The following is a 15641-nucleotide window of genomic DNA, read 5'->3' as shown; positions in this document are numbered from 1 at the left end:
ACCTCTCTCAAGTTTGCTTTCCTTCTCTGTAAATGGGGCTAATTCCAGCTCCCCGTTGAACTGTTATGTGAATCAAATGAGACAACGTGAGGGATCAATAAATGCTTGTCATGTGTCTGGGGTGGACAGTGAGCTCTAGAAGACCTCTCCTCATCCTGTCTCCACACAGAGCTACCCAATCATACTATGGGCCACCTCCTGCTCCTGGTCTTCAAAACCTTGAACAACCTCCATTAACACACGCTTCCAAAGCAAGACCACTTTGCTCTCAGCCTTCTGAATTCACCCATTATCTGTTATATTAAGTAGAACTCTAGTTCCAAACCATAAAAACCAAATCATAATAGCTTAAACCGTATGGGAGTGTGTTATGGAGATAAGGTGGACAACGATGGGGAATGGGAAAGGTGTCCAGAATTAAGCAGCATTTTCTCTCCATTTCTGCTTTTCTCCATACATCTGCTTCATTGTCCGCTCATTTTGACTTTTGTTTTTTTCTGCCTTCCAGAATATGACCATTGTTACTGGAGTTTACTCATTAAATGATCCAACGATAGAAAAACTGGATCACTCTTTCCCTACCATTTTCAAATACCTGGGAAAGGAATGCTGTTGGTCAAGTTAGTGTTGGGTGCTCTCTCATCAATTATAACCAGAGGAGTGGGATCTCTTTGAACTAAAGTGACCGCCAAGAGAGAGATGCTGGTAGATGGCTATAACACACTTCACTTTCCAACATACCTAGATTAAAACAAGACTCAGGCAAATCTTGACCAGTGCTCCATAAATTCTAATGTGCATTCAAATCACCTGGAAATCTTGTTAAACTGCAGATTCTGATTCAGTACATCTGAGTTGGGCCAGACATTGTGCATTTCTACCTAGCTCCCAAGTGATGCTACCAGTGGCCTCTGAAACCTTTTGAGCTGCAAGACACCATACTGTGAGCTCCATGAAGATGAGGATTTCATTCCGTCCATGACTCCATCCTCAGTGCCCATCAAGTGCTTGGCACAGGCTCTGAACACAGGATTTATTGAAGATCCTTGCATAAAACCTTATCCCCTTCTCACAGATAAATCCTGAAAGGAAGCCTTTTCCTCTAAGGTCTTTTCAAAGGTTCTTTCTCTTATACCCCCAAATAACCACAAGGAGAGGGGGAAAAAGGGCAGAATTCTTTTTGCTACTTTGAGATTATTACTTAAATGTCCTCTGATGGAAACACTTCAAGATTCATGCCTTCCCTTTATCCCTTCATGATCCCTTCATCTACTGACTTCCCAGGTGGTCCCCTCATTCACCAAAGGCTTTAGCATCTAACAGCCTTCCTTTCCGCCTTGCCAAGCTATCATGATCATGGGTGACTTCCAAGGCCACATATACTTGTATTTTCCAGACTCACCTCCAGTGACCTTCATCCTCACACCACTTCAGCAATCTACCGCCATGTTCATAACCCATACTTTATTATCTACTGGACCTGCTCCACCTTTGAATTATTATAGTCACAAATCTTATTTCCTATTTTACCAATTCTTCGATCTTAGCCAGATCTCCAGTCTCAGCTGTTCCATATTCTTACAAGCTGTGAGCTCCCCTCTGGCTTCACTCCCTTTCTAGCTGGTCTAAACCCCAAGAAATCTGAACTTCAATCTCTGGAAACAACCAAGATGCCCTTCAGTAGGTAAGCGGATTAAAAAACTGTGGTACATCCAGACAATGGACTAGAAATCAGTGCTTTGAAAAAAAAAAAAAGTTATCAAGCCATGAAAAGAACTGGAGGAAGCTTAAATGCATATTACTAAGTGAAAGAAGCTAATCTGTAAAGCCTACGTACTGTATGATTCCAAGTCCATGACATTCTGGAAAAGGCAAACCTATGGGGACAATAAAAAGATAATTGGAGTAAATTGGAGGAACCACTGAGAAAAATACTGCAATGTCTAGTGAAATTTAAAATTCTTAATCTCCATTTCAGGATTTCCACTTCTAGTTACATAATCCAGAGAGGCCTTCTTACACGTCCTATGTCTCATCCAACGAGACATGTGTGATAATCATTGCAGCACTGTTTGTAATAGCAAAATACTGGGAATTTAAATGTATGCCGGTCCACCAACAATAGAATGCATAAATTAGGGTATTTGTAAAATGCAGTAACTACCATTCAATATTTATAATAAATGAGTATGAGGAATTATTAAAAACACAATGTTGAACCAAAAAAAAGCAAACTGCAAATTGTTCCATAGTATGACAACACACATATAAAGACTAACAACCTGTAAAACTAGGGATAGGTTAAATGGGTGATGGGGATTAAGGAGTGCACTTGTGATGAGCACCAAGTGATGTAACATGCTCTGTTAACTGGAATTAAAAACTTAAAAAAAAAAAAAACCCTGTAAAACAATCCTTTTTAATGCTTATGTACACACACATATGTAGTGGAAGCACAAAACATGAATGGCAAATTCAACAATGAATGACAAAGCTTGTATCTGGGAGGGAAGTAGGGGAATGGGATCAGGAGTTCACAGGAGCCCCAAATGTATCTACCATAGATTTCCTTAAAAAAATAATTCTGGAGCAAAGATGGTTAATTTAAAAGATTTGATCAAATTAAGTATATGACATGAGGATAGAGTGGGTATCTGCACGTTTATTATATTGATTATATTATTTGTATGATTGAAGCCATACACAAATTGTTCAAATTTGAATACATGATAAAAAGCAATGGCTGAAAAGGTTTTTGGAAACATAAATTCACAGTCTTGACATATCAACCTATAGATTATTCATTGCAATGGAGAGGTGTGTCAAGCACTACCTTAATTGAGCAAGCTTAAAATAATGGGACAAACTGATATGTACCTCCTGATACGATATGCTGAAGGCATATCACCCATAGAATTGTAGTATTCTTGCCAAAAATGTTTAACCTGAATTAAAAAACAAAAACTGTGGGACCTTTTACAAAATAGCTTAAAAGTGTCAGGTTAAACACCTCCCCTGAAAAGGGAGGGGAACCGCTTCTGAATGAAGGGAACATGACAGAACTAAATGTAATGTGGATTCTTGGTTTAATTCTGGGTAAAAACATAAAAGTTCTAGAAGTACATTTTGGGGGGCAATTGAAATTTGAATACAGACTGAATATTAGAAAATTATTTATTGCATTTTATTAGCAAATGTCTTAAGTGCAATAATGGTATTATGATTTGGAGGGAAATACCTGCTGAAATATTATGGATAAAGTGTCACGATGTCTACAACCTACTTTCAGACAGTTAAGGGAAAAAAAGATGAAGCAAATGTGCAAAATGTTAACAGTTGGTGAAGCTAGGTTAGAGTATATAGGTTCACTGTACTTTCAACTCTTGTGAAGAGTTAACATTTTTCAAATTAACTTGGGAAAACAGACAAATATTTAGAAAAGATTCAATTGTGTATGAACAGCTTTTATAGCTCAGATAAAGTTCAGACTTATATACTCATGCAACACTACTTTACGAAGACTACAGTAATAAAGAAGGTACTCACCTCTTTTTTTCTAATCCCACCAAACAGATTAACTCAGTAAAAACAATGCTTTAAGATCCTACGCTTATTTAGCAGTTTTTAGGACTAGACGAACCTTCCCTTTAAACGCTAAACCTTTTTAAAATGAAAGTTCTAGAGTGTTTGATCCCCTTTGCCTTGCTGCAGAGCACAACAGCCCCTCTCCACACCCCAGGTAACCATGCTGAGTCAGGCAGTGCGTCCTCTGCAGCCCCCAAGCCTGTTAGCGTCTCCCTCCGACTTTATTATACAAATCGCATTCCTGGTCAGCCTTCTAAGCAGCACGCCTGCAGCTGCAATCCTTCCTGCCTTCCCTCCCCACACGTTCTCCAGTGTCCAACTTCCGATCCAGTCTGCTGGAGTTTTGGAAGAAATGATGGGAAAACAGGAAAACAAAGTTTAGTAAATCTAAAAATCTTCATTGTCAATTTAGCTTCACACTCCCAAGGTCTACAAAATGCTTTGATTCTGTGCCCCAGGCTCCTTTCTGATTCTTCCTGGGCTCCTGCCTGTGTTCTGATGTCACCAGAGGCCTGACTGTAGTGGGTGGGGGTGGGGGAGAGCTGCAGTCGCTACTCCATGGTGTACCCACTTATTCACACATTCACACTCCCCTGAGACTTCTATTTATTAGCAGGATGCTTTTCAGCTAAAGACTAATGTTTCTAAGTGGTGGGCAGTAAATTAACTTCAAAATATAACAATGACAAAGCACTTTTAAAAAAGATGCTAAAAAGCCATGGAAATGATATAAAAATTTTTTAAAGAGCAGCACTGTATAACTAAGTATAACTTTTCTGCTACTGCATGAGTCAAGACTCTCTTTCTGCAGTCTCTCCTATATATTAGGCTGAAATAATTGGTGGCTGGAAAGGGAAAAATGGACTTTGAGATGATGTAGTCACTTGAACGTAAGTACAACTGGGCAAGAAGTAGAGTGGTGATTGTATACGTTCTTTTGCCCTAGTCGTAGCCATCATATTAATTACAGGTGATTAGTTTGGGAAATTTCACAATCATTTCTAAGGAACAAATGCAAATTATTATACTATCATTTATATGCAGAAAAAAAAAAACAATTTTAGGGAAGAGATGGCTTCATTTCTTGGGACTTTTCTGTAATACATTCACAGTACTGAGCACACTATTCTGTTAAAGAGCATAGCTATAGTTTGTTGTCCGCTCTACCCCATGGAGTAACCCTGAATATCACAGAAGAGTAATGTAGACAACAAAGGGATAAAACATTAGAATTTTCAGACTATGCCTTCAATGTAACATTCAGAATTATATCCCTAGGGGAAAACCACCACTGTGGGAATTTTATTTGTTGGATTCCCATTAATGTTGATCATTTTCTAGGTAAAATTTCAAAAGACTGACCATACGTTTGTTTTGTTTCTTTTTTTAAAAAGTATTTATTTTTTTTTACTAGGAGGTTGGAACCAGGCAAAGAAATTTACAGAAAAAATGTCCATATATAAAGAAAGAAATAGCAAAATATTTTTTGGTCATAATTTAGAAACAAACTAATCTATAAAAAGGGGACAGTTCTCCCCAATTCATCTCTTCCCTAGAAGAGCATAAGCACAGGCTCTCAGTTCCTGGATATTCTCAGCAGTCCTCGGATACGTCTGACAAGAGCTTGTATGAAACTATAGCGAGATCGGACTTTTGAGTATAATCCTTCAATGTCCAGAAGTTTCTTCTGTAGTGATTCTCCAAAAGCGCTGATGGCGTCAGCCTGAAGCTAGAGGTAACAAAGATGACATGTCATTATTAAAATTACAGTCTCAAATGTTTTTTTTATTCTATGTCTTCCAATTTAAAATACCTTTGAATTTTTGTAATGTGGTCCTTTCTCATGTAGCAAAGTAACTAAACATTCACATTTCCATGCTAGAATTTATCGGTACAGAATTGTTTTTCCCTCTTTCCTGTCCGTATAAAAGTGTAAAATCTTAAATAGCAACAACTACGATGCTGCTGTTGATATATGGGCATATACACAAAAACATTTCCCGAAGGGCAATACAAGAAGCTGTTAGGAGTGGGTGCCACTGGGGAAAAGAAACAAAGGGTAAGTTGGGAAGAAGCTTTTACTTTTATTTGATTTTTCAATTAAAAAAAAAAAAAACATTTGCATGCATTTATTTTCAAAATATATAAGCAGAGGAAAGGAACCTGGTACACATTTTAGAATTCATGTAATTTAGAATTCATATGTAGTTTTGGATGGATTCTATTGGTATTATACTGAAACACTAAAATTAAGTATAAAATTAGATGACTCTACCTGCCTTCAGTTTTGCAGTAAAATCAAAGCACAGAGTGAGAAGATTATTTATTAATCCTGCATTTCTTCTAACTATAACAGAGCAGTCTAATGAAACAGAAATAGTCATTAATTCAACACATATTTATCAAACATCTTCTGGAAGAACTATTCTTTGGCTAATTCTGCCCATGGCCTCACTAAATACTGGCTTCCCTAAACAAGCCTAGCCAAAACATGAATTACTATTATGAAGTCACTTAAAGGGCAGATGCAGTCAGGGCTGGGATGAGAGCACGCTATGTATGACGTCTGGTTAAGTATGGTCTGGAGGATGCTCCTTCCTGGATAAAGCCCAACCTTCCGCATCAAGAAAGGCAGTGACCAAGAGGGTTAGGGAAGAGCGGGGCTCTATCAGACCAGGGCTAGGGACACTCAGATGCCTAGCAGCAGATCTAGTTGTAATTCCATTTATCTAACATCACGTACCCTGCTAACTGCTTTGTTCCCAAGACTCCTATTAGGTTCATGTGAGGTTTTTACGTTAGTTGTTTTTGGAATGCTCTTCTTCCATTCCAGTATTACTGGTCAAGAGGTTCTTAATACGTAATACTGTATCATATCATAGTCTCCTGCAATGGAATTTTTAATGGCTGCTCACAATCTCTCCATTAAATTATTTTCTAAAAAATTAAGTGCTGGGGCGCCTGGGTGGCTCAGTCGGTTAAGCGTCTGCCTTCGGCTCAGGTCATGATCCCAGGGTCCTGGGATCGAGCCCCGCATCGGGCTCCCTGCTCAGCGGGAAGCCTGCTTCTCCCTCTCCCACTCCCCCTGCTTGTGTTCCCTCTCTCACTGTCAATCTCTCTGTCAAATAAATAAATAAAATCTTTAAAAAAAAAAAAAAAAAAAAAAAAAAATAAAATAAAATAAAAAATTAAGTGCTAAGTGACACTTTGTGCCTAAGAAGTCCACAAAGTTAATCTAAAGAAATTGGGAGTTTCCGGATCACGATGCCTACTGATGACTGAACTCTCACTATGTCCCTTCCAGGCACTACTGCCCTAGAAGCCTCACATACGAGACCTCGTTTCACTCTGACAAAACTCCTTGAGCCTGAACTATCATTCCCACTTCTTCGGTGAGGAAACGGAGGATCGAAAGTAAGTTGTTTGAAGTCCCAGAGCTGTTAGGCGGCCAGGTCAGAATCAGAATCAGGTCTTTGCACACAATCCTGAAAATCATCATCATACTAACATACTAGGCTTTTCCTTTTTCCTTTCAAAAAAGAAAAAGAGTATGAGAAGAGACCCTCACCTGGTCTATGTCATGTTGGCTCACTCCAGTCAGCCCACTTCTAAAATCCAGGTTGGTTTCTGGAGTGAAGGAATCTGGCAACAAAAGACACAAACAAACCAGCTTTACAAGTATGTATCTATCATACGGTGGAAGAACCTGAAGACCAGGGGATTCTGGAGCTGGCCAGCCCTTAACTGCAAGAAGCTAAAGAGCGGGGTCTAAGATGTTCTTATGCTCCACGCAGTCTCCCATGAATAGAAGTAAACTACAAGAAACAGCTATGTCTAATAACTAAGTAGCTCTAGATTGCCCAATCCACTCTTAGTAACCCGGAAACACAAAAAATAAATAAAAGTGTAACTAGTTTTTCAAGGCACTGCAATCTGTAGGTATGTATGTTCGCTAATTTTCAGAATAAAGTTTACCTTGTAGTCTTCTGCTTTTAAATAAGGTTCTGGAGGCAAACAAGGAATCCTGAGAATCCGTGGGCGTGCAGTGTAGCAAGTAGTACTCCAGATGGCGCCAAAGAATAAACAGGCAGGTCTCTATGATAACTACAGAGAGCTCGGACTAAAGGAAAACAATCTCATCAAACCAGTTTCTGAGGAGGAAAACAAAGGAGAGACCGCACTACTTCATGATGTACCCACGGCCTCGGTCTAATCGCGAGGGGAAAGGTTCCACTGAAGGTGTCCCCCCAGAGAGCAGAGCAAGGTGTGTTGAGAGGAAGGAGGTGGGGACCGGGGGGTGCTGTGTCCCTGCCTCCCGTCCAGACAGTGACTGTATACATTATCAGGATTACTAGCTAAATCTAAAAGAGAAGGAAAAAAATTTCAGTTTGGAAACAGATCAGGCATTTACTGGAAAAAAAATTATGTCCCTTCTCATACAGTTTTGATGCCCAAATAATGTGACAATCAATAAACAGTTCCTACATTTAAAGATTCTCTTAAAGGTCACCATTCAAGTTCCCACTGTGATTTCCATTAAGGATACAAGAACAAAGGGAAAGGAGTTTGGCTCGATTGTTGATCAACTTCACCAAACGCCGTCTTGCTAGAACATATTTCTGGGCAGTGGAGATTTTCTCAACACCAACAGGCATCACAGACTGGCACAACTGAGGACCAGAAACAAACACAGTATTAGCGATGACATAAACTCTAACAGAAACTTCACGAAAATCTACAGGGAGGGTCACTATGATAGGCACTGCGAAAAACATTCAAAGAAGTTTAAACATCCTTGCAGACAAGAGTTAATATCTAGTTAGGAAGCCGGTAACTAAAAAACTGAGAGCCAAAGTAGTCGAATTCACAAATGAAGATTCATCTGCTGCTTTCTGGAAAAGGTCTTATCTCTGAAACAGACGTTTCCAATCTGCTGAGGGGCCAACCAACCCTCAATTTCCTGTCAAACTAAAACAAAACACAACAGTAGGTTTTTCAAGCCGTAGGTTTAACAGTGCCATGGAGAATTTCTGTAACAGCCATCACGTATCTTCTGAAGAAAATGTAAAGCAGATTTCTACAGCAGAAACTAAAATAGGCTCATCAACCCAGAACTCCCTTCATCACACCTCTGCTCGGCATAAGCACAGTGGGCCAACTCAAAATTCAGCTGCTGGCTTTGGCAGAAGGCACCCTGAAGTGGGGCTGGGAGAGCACCACGTCCTTGATGGGAAGGCTGCGTCCCTCTTGCAAGTACTGGTGTCGCCCATAAGCTACACATGAGGGGGAAGGGCTGCCAGAGGTAAACCGCCCAATCTCAGGGACTACCTGAACCCCATCAGTTACTCCTGTCTCGGGACTTGCTAGCTGTGTGGCTTTGGGTAAGTTATCCAAACTTCCAGGGCCTCGATTTCCTCATCCGAGAAAACAGGCATAGCAACATCTGCTTCATGTACTGAGACAGAACTTGTAGCTCAGGGCCTGGCGCGTTGTCACCACCCACTACACGTTCCCTGTGATTACTGGAAGAGTGGCAAGAGGGAGCTTTGACTACTCTGAAGAGTGACATGGAGTTTTTCAGGACAGTTGGTGCAAACGAGGAATGGCAACATGGTTCTACATCCGGGCCGCCCCATGGCTTCAGGGAAGCTTCAGCGTGGGCCAAGGGAGCCCTCGTGCCGTTCAGCTGTGCCAAATGGGAAAGGCAGCTACTGAGGAAGCAAGCCTAGCAACTCAGCATCGTTAGCTACAATAAACAGCAGCGAGTGATTCTGGGTCACTGAGAGCCATCCCATTTGTCTGAAAAATTCACCCAACAGATACTGAAGATGCTGAAGGCACAGAGACATCTTAACTTAAGGGATCACTTCTATTGAATTAGCCTCTGCAATTGAAACCCAAGTTTCTCAGCACAGATTTTAGAGTATAAATTACCAAAACCCTTCTTTGAAAGCCAGCTGCCATTCTGCTGAAGGGCAGGCGGTGTTCCCTAACAGGTGCGACTTCCCTGTCTTCCATGCAAGAGTTCCCCTGCTTACCAGGCGTGCCGCTCCAGCGGGGGACTCTTCTTAAAGCCACACAGAGCAATCATTTCAAGCCCTTTCATCTCACTGCATACATCAACTTTACTCACAAGTCGGACACCAGTACTGTGACCCTTATTAGGAAAAGCAATGGCTTCTCAAATATCTCCACAGCTCATTATAAAATTCATACCTCTTTGATCTCATCTGGTGGAAGTTGCTCTACATTCTGTAGCTTATTGACACTCCGTCGATGGCTGTCGTAATAGCTGAAGAAATCATTAGCACTCTGTTTCAACAGGTAGACAATGATGCCCAAACCAGGCAGGCGCCAATATGGAATCACTGGAGCTTGAGTATCTAACAGAGTTGATAATAAAAAACAATGTTCCACTTATAAGACCTGTTTTAAACGAGGGATGCCCAGGATTTGAAGGGCATGTAAACTATTATTAAAACCAACCCAAAACTACTTCTGAATACTTCTGACAGTTCAGAGGAGCAGAGAGAGCTACTGTGATCAGTTATGTGCATAGAGCTAGAGCCCTAAAGAATAAGGAAATTTGGCTGGTGGACATTGGCAGAACTCCCCCTTTACTGGGGAAGACCTCTTTGAGAAATCTATCATAAACCTTTGCATCCAGCTCCCCCCCACCCCCCCACAGGTGTGCGTGTGCATGTGTGCATGCACACACACACACACACGCGCGCGCCATACACACAAGTCTGGAGGTTCCTGAGCCCAGGTGAAGAATTCCTGCCTCACCCTACAGCTCTAGTTATATGGATTCATTTCTGGTCTGCACCTTTCTGGTTGCTGAATTCCCAGCTCAAAGTCATTCTCCCAAGAGAAGGAGAACACTGAGACAGTCAAAAAATATAATTAAATTTAAACTTCAACAACTCTCTTACCACCATTAGTCCATTTGGGTAGGAAAACAAAATGATCTACCTTTTACTCACCTAGCTTCTGATGAAGGTGCAAAGGAACCATGAGAAGTTGGGAAAGTCGTTCGTGAAGGGAAGAACTGGAAGGACTGGTGCAAATAGAGCAATTTCCTCTTACAACTGAGGAATTCCTTGAGAAATACCTTAGTAATTTCAAGTTCAATTTGGAGATAATCTTTGTTTAATGGCTCTAACTGCCAAGAATACTGCAGGAGAGATGTGCATTTGCTTCCTTCCCCACTATCTCCCTTAACTTTGCTTCAAAGTCAAATTTCATAGGTCTTCATGAGGAGAGGAAGAGAGAGAACAGTTCCTTGTCAGTGGATGTTGCCACCAACCAGGACATCCTAGACTCATCTGAGTTGCCAGGTTTCCCCTCCCAGTCTTCAGTGAAGATGGGACAGTCTCTATGATACGGAGCCTTCTCCTAGTGAAATTAGGGACCCTGGTGCCCAGGCAACATTTAGATGATACCTACTCTGGTAGGAACACATCCAGAAAGAGAATGGTCTAGTGCTGAGAGGAGTACTCCAAAGCCTATCAGGAGTTCTCATATGCTGATGTGCTCATATCTAGAAAATATTAAGGTGTGCAGAAGCTACCAGACTTAGACGTCAGACGAGGATGGCTCCCGACAAACCTGACTACAGAACCAGAGTCTGCAGGAGAGTGTGAGGGCGCGGCAGCAGGAGTGCGACAGGAGAGGGCCCTGAACCACAAGCAATAGCACATATACTCAACAGGAACAGTGAAGGCCAGCCAGAATGAAAATAGTTACAGGCCACACTTAACCAGTGCTAAGTGCCAGACACCGTTCTAAAGCACTTCACATTGAGTAACACGTTTAATCCTTACAATAATTCACTGGAAAAGAGCTTGTTGTTACTCCCATTTTACAGCTGAGGAGGCTGAGGCACAAAGAGGCTAAGTAGTTTTTCTGAAGTCATATCAATAGTCGCTTACAGAACTGGGACTCGAATCTAGGCAGTTCATGATCAGTCTGTGTTCTTCACTGCTAGGTTAAACTGTCCCCCTACAACTGCATGTTCCTGAACCTACCACACACCTACCCACTCCTGTGTCTACAACTGGCAAAGATAAGTATGCTGATTAAATCTTTAAAAAGTCTCAGGAAAAATAAAGACCAATATATAAGGCTTCATAAAGTTCATCATCAAGTATTAAAGATCTAAGAATGACCTGGTATGTGAAAGACTGGCTCAAAGTGAGAAGAAACCAAATGAAATTTTAATAATTACTAGTGATACATTAGTAGCATATGATTAATGTTTTTGAAGAATAAATGACAAAACCACAATTTCATTTGAAAATGTTATGAACAGGTTAAATTTGTTTTAAAATGTTAGATTCAAGGTAGAAGAAAGGGGCCCCCTTGGACACTTTATAATGAAGTTACACAAACAGAAACAAATAGTTCTCAGCACCATTTACATGAGACAGTGGTTATATGCTGTTAAGCTAATATATTTTTCATAATATCATTCTATTAAATATTTTATGTAATTAAGTAATTTTCAGGGAAAATAAGATCTTGAAGAAGATGAAAATGTGACAAAATGATTTTCAGAAACCTCACACAAAAAGCTTCTGGAAATCAGCAGCAGTGCATTCCATTACCAAGCACCACTAAGATCACAATGGGCTTTGTCTTCTGAGTGTCCCACAGGATAATAGCTTTAATCAACCCATAGCCCTCATATTCCAGACCTCGCCTACTATGTCCTTAGGAAGTCACAGACTATGTCAGCCTACTTAGCATCTACATTTTACTTTGCTGTGGTATAGAAAGTTGGAGCTATACTACAAGACCCAATTTAGACACTACATTCAGCTTAACATGATTTCACACATTAACCATCTGTTATATTTGTACATTTTTCACCCAGCTAGCTTACTCACCAATCTTAGAGCCTTTCTGTGGGGTCTCCAATACTATTCAAAACCATACTCTCCCCGCAAAGCTCTTCTAAATGTATCCTCAGAATATCCTGAAGTTCTCTGTCCTCTCAAGCTCTCTAGCCTATACACGGGACTAACGACAGTACCTCCTTACCGATCCTTCCTAAAGTCATTTACAAATTTTCCCACTAATTACACATAAAGAAAAAAACTGTGTCTCTCTGGAGCCAACCAGAGCTTGTCTTAATCACAGCAGCTTAATCCTCAAATACAGAAAGAAAGGAGCAGCCTCACCTTGCCGTGGTCCATCTCTATTAATGGTTTCTGACAGGCTAGGGGTGAAGAGACACACAGCATGCTGAAATGTGGGGGAGCTCTGTAACATGAGTGACTGGCAATATTCCATGACATTGGCACAGATCTACAATGGAAGAATAACAGTAACAAAAATATCAGTTCCCCAAATGCCCAAATGTCACAGAATTCCAGATTTGAAGAACAAAGTTACTGATCAATTTGTAAAATTACAACAAAGTTATAAATCAAATTGCAAAATCACTCCCATCTGTTATTTTAATCACATCCTTCCAAAAACACACAAATGTTCAAGAACAGATACACAATGCCCACTCCTCTTACCTGCTGCATGGCCAGTTCGAGTTCATCTTTTTTGCTCACTCTATCTCCCTCCACATTATCATCTTGAAATTTAAACTGACGCAGTCTGTCAGAGCCCCCAAAGCGGCTTAGTAGTCCTAAACACTGACGCTGAGAAAGAGAAAGATACTTTGTTCATATCTAATTGGGTATGTCTAAAATTAGTGACCTCTCTTTGAGGGATATAAAAAAGAAAAACTCATTGGGGAGTGGAATCACTCTTTAAAGAGTCTCATTTCTTACTTCCAACTGAAACAAATGAAGTTAGCCTTATTAAAATTCACCTTTTTGCAAATGTCATTTGCTTGGCAGTCAACTCACTAAAAGAACACCATATTTGTTTTTAGCAATTAATCCCCATTACATTGTAAGCATTAGCCAAAGAATATTCTGTATCACACGAAGTAATTCCTTGGTAGATACCCATTAAATAAACACAAGTTGATAAACAATGAGAAGCAAAATGGAATGGCAAATAGACAACACTTTGTCATAAGCACATCCATGATAATTTTGTCTAATGGCTCAAACTTAAAGGCTGTTTCTCCTAGGGCCACTTCTGGGGACTCCATAAAAGGGGGTGGGAACACACAAAATGAAAATGTCATCTGCTTGAAATGTTGGTACTTTTCAGCTGACATTACAATTTTTCCTAAGGTTCTTGGAAGGAAAGGACGAGCTTTTCACAACTGGCAATATATCTAGTGGTTGAAATTAGAGATGTGGGTTCCACTAGGAGGTACCTGACCTCTTGCTTTGTAACCTACAACAGGTTACTTAACCTCCACAAGCCTCAATGCTCACATTCCTAGGGTGCAAATAGCGATTCCTATTCTACAGGATTGTGGTCAGGATTATTTGAGACAATGAATGAATCATTTACATTTGTATACAGTGCTCTGCACATAATAAGTGGACAATAAACATGTACTTTAAAAACTGGTATCTCACACACACACCTACGTACACATACAGACATACACAGGTATAATATGTAATAACTTATGTAAACTGATGTTAGTTTACATAGTAAGATTGGATAAGGCAAAACATACTAAAAAGACAATATAAACTTAGTTTGCCAAAATAGTTATATCTATTTTTTAAAATATTACCTGTGTGCTACCCTTACAGACAAAACAGATGCACTACCACATTTCTAGAAGTCACCTACGAAAGAATCCTTCAAAAAGACCTTTTTCTCCCTACCAACGAAAAAAAATTAGAAGACAAAAAAAGAGAGAGGGAAATAAAGGCAGAGCATTTGGGTTTTACTGGTGAGAGGGCAAGCCCTTCCGGAGTTGGATAAGGCTCCACGTGTTCTGTGTGTGCACCCTCGGATCCAGTGAGACCAGTTAGGTTTATCTAATCTATAGCTCAAAAATTTGTACACAAAAACACTGATAGCAGCAGTTTTCTTTTGGAAACCTGAAAAAACAGTTCACAAAAAGAGGACTGGTTAAGAAAATTACTGTATCAAAAACAATGAAATATAAATTTTAATATATAAATACAATTATTCTGAAGCCAATCAAAAGTGAAGCTGGTTCAGATCAAAGCAGGCCAGGAGGCTCCCAGAAAGACTAATAAATATTTAGTTGAGAAGCTATCTAATACGTTTGAATATATTAAAAGGAGATTACACAACTGGAAGAGAGCTTGGGAATAATTTAGAAGTAAGTACATAAAAAGCAAGCAAATAGGGGCGCCTGAGCGGCTCAGCAGGTTAAGCGTCTGCCTTCGGCTCAGGTCATAATCCCAGGGTCCTGGGATCAAGCCCCACGTTGGGCTCCCTGGTCGGTGGGGAGCCTGCTTCTGCTGCTCCCCCTGCTTGTGCTTGCTTGCTCTCTCTCTCTCTCTCTGTGTCAAATAAAATAAAATAAAATCTTAAAAAAAAAAATTTTTTTTTTTTAAAAGCCAAGCAAGTAAAAAAAAAAAAAAAAAAAAAACCACCACTCACTTTAGGGAAAACGTAACGTTGCACCTAGAAGTAACCTATCACCCATTCTTAATCATAAATGACACATGATCTAACCAAAATTATGATATAATTATGTTGCGTTTCAGTGGGGAGGGAGGCAGTGTTGTGAGAAATGTCCATATTGTACGGTGGAAGAAAAGGAGAAAAGAGATCTAAGGTCTCATCCTCCTCAATGGAAAATCAACAGGTGATTCCTAAAATTTGAAAATAAGCATATTATTTAGATATACCAAAAAATCAATTAAAAACCATCAAGAGGGTTTGCCCAGGGGCGCCTGGGTGGCTCAGATGGTTAAGCGTCTGCCTTCGGTTCAGGTCATGATCTCCAGGTCCTAGGGTCGAGCCCCACATTGGGCTCCCTGCTTAGCAGGGAGTCTGCTTCTCCCTCTTCCTCTGCCTCTCCCCACTGTTCCTGCTCTCTCTGTCTCAAATGAATAAATAAAAAAATTCTTAAAAAAAAAAAAAAGAGGGTTTGCCCAAATCCAGGAAGCAGAACAGGGAGAATGGATAAGAGGACTGTTATATTT

General features: G+C 40.2%; 1 protein-coding gene across 3 annotated transcripts in view; it reads right to left on the bottom strand.

The window, feature by feature from the left end:
• Positions 1 to 2642: 2642 nt before the first annotated feature.
• The window catches only part of NUP205 (nucleoporin 205), an 82839-nt gene continuing 69840 nt past the window's right edge, over positions 2643 to 15641 (bottom strand). For 2 of the 3 annotated variants that reach the window (XM_036100628.2, XM_036100637.2), the window contains exons 37-43: positions 13116 to 13244; positions 12771 to 12897; positions 9802 to 9968; positions 8132 to 8255; positions 7561 to 7689; positions 7154 to 7227; positions 2643 to 5314 (exon numbers count right to left, since the gene is read on the bottom strand). In XM_036100628.2, the coding sequence (XP_035956521.2) occupies positions 5162 to 5314; positions 7154 to 7227; positions 7561 to 7689; positions 8132 to 8255; positions 9802 to 9968; positions 12771 to 12897; positions 13116 to 13244 (903 nt within the window). In that variant the 3' untranslated portion in view covers positions 2643 to 5161. Of the gene's footprint in view, positions 5315 to 7153; positions 7228 to 7560; positions 7690 to 8131; positions 8256 to 9801; positions 9969 to 10304; positions 10646 to 12770; positions 12898 to 13115; positions 13245 to 15641 lie in introns of those variants that run through there. The other variant, XM_078059596.1, reaches the window with a different exon arrangement.

This window comes from Halichoerus grypus, chromosome 12 (assembly GCF_964656455.1).
Source record: "Halichoerus grypus chromosome 12, mHalGry1.hap1.1, whole genome shotgun sequence".
Taxonomy (NCBI): domain Eukaryota; kingdom Metazoa; phylum Chordata; class Mammalia; order Carnivora; family Phocidae; genus Halichoerus; species Halichoerus grypus.
Note: the sequence above shows the minus strand (reverse complement) of the source record. Positions and strands in the feature narration are given on the sequence as shown.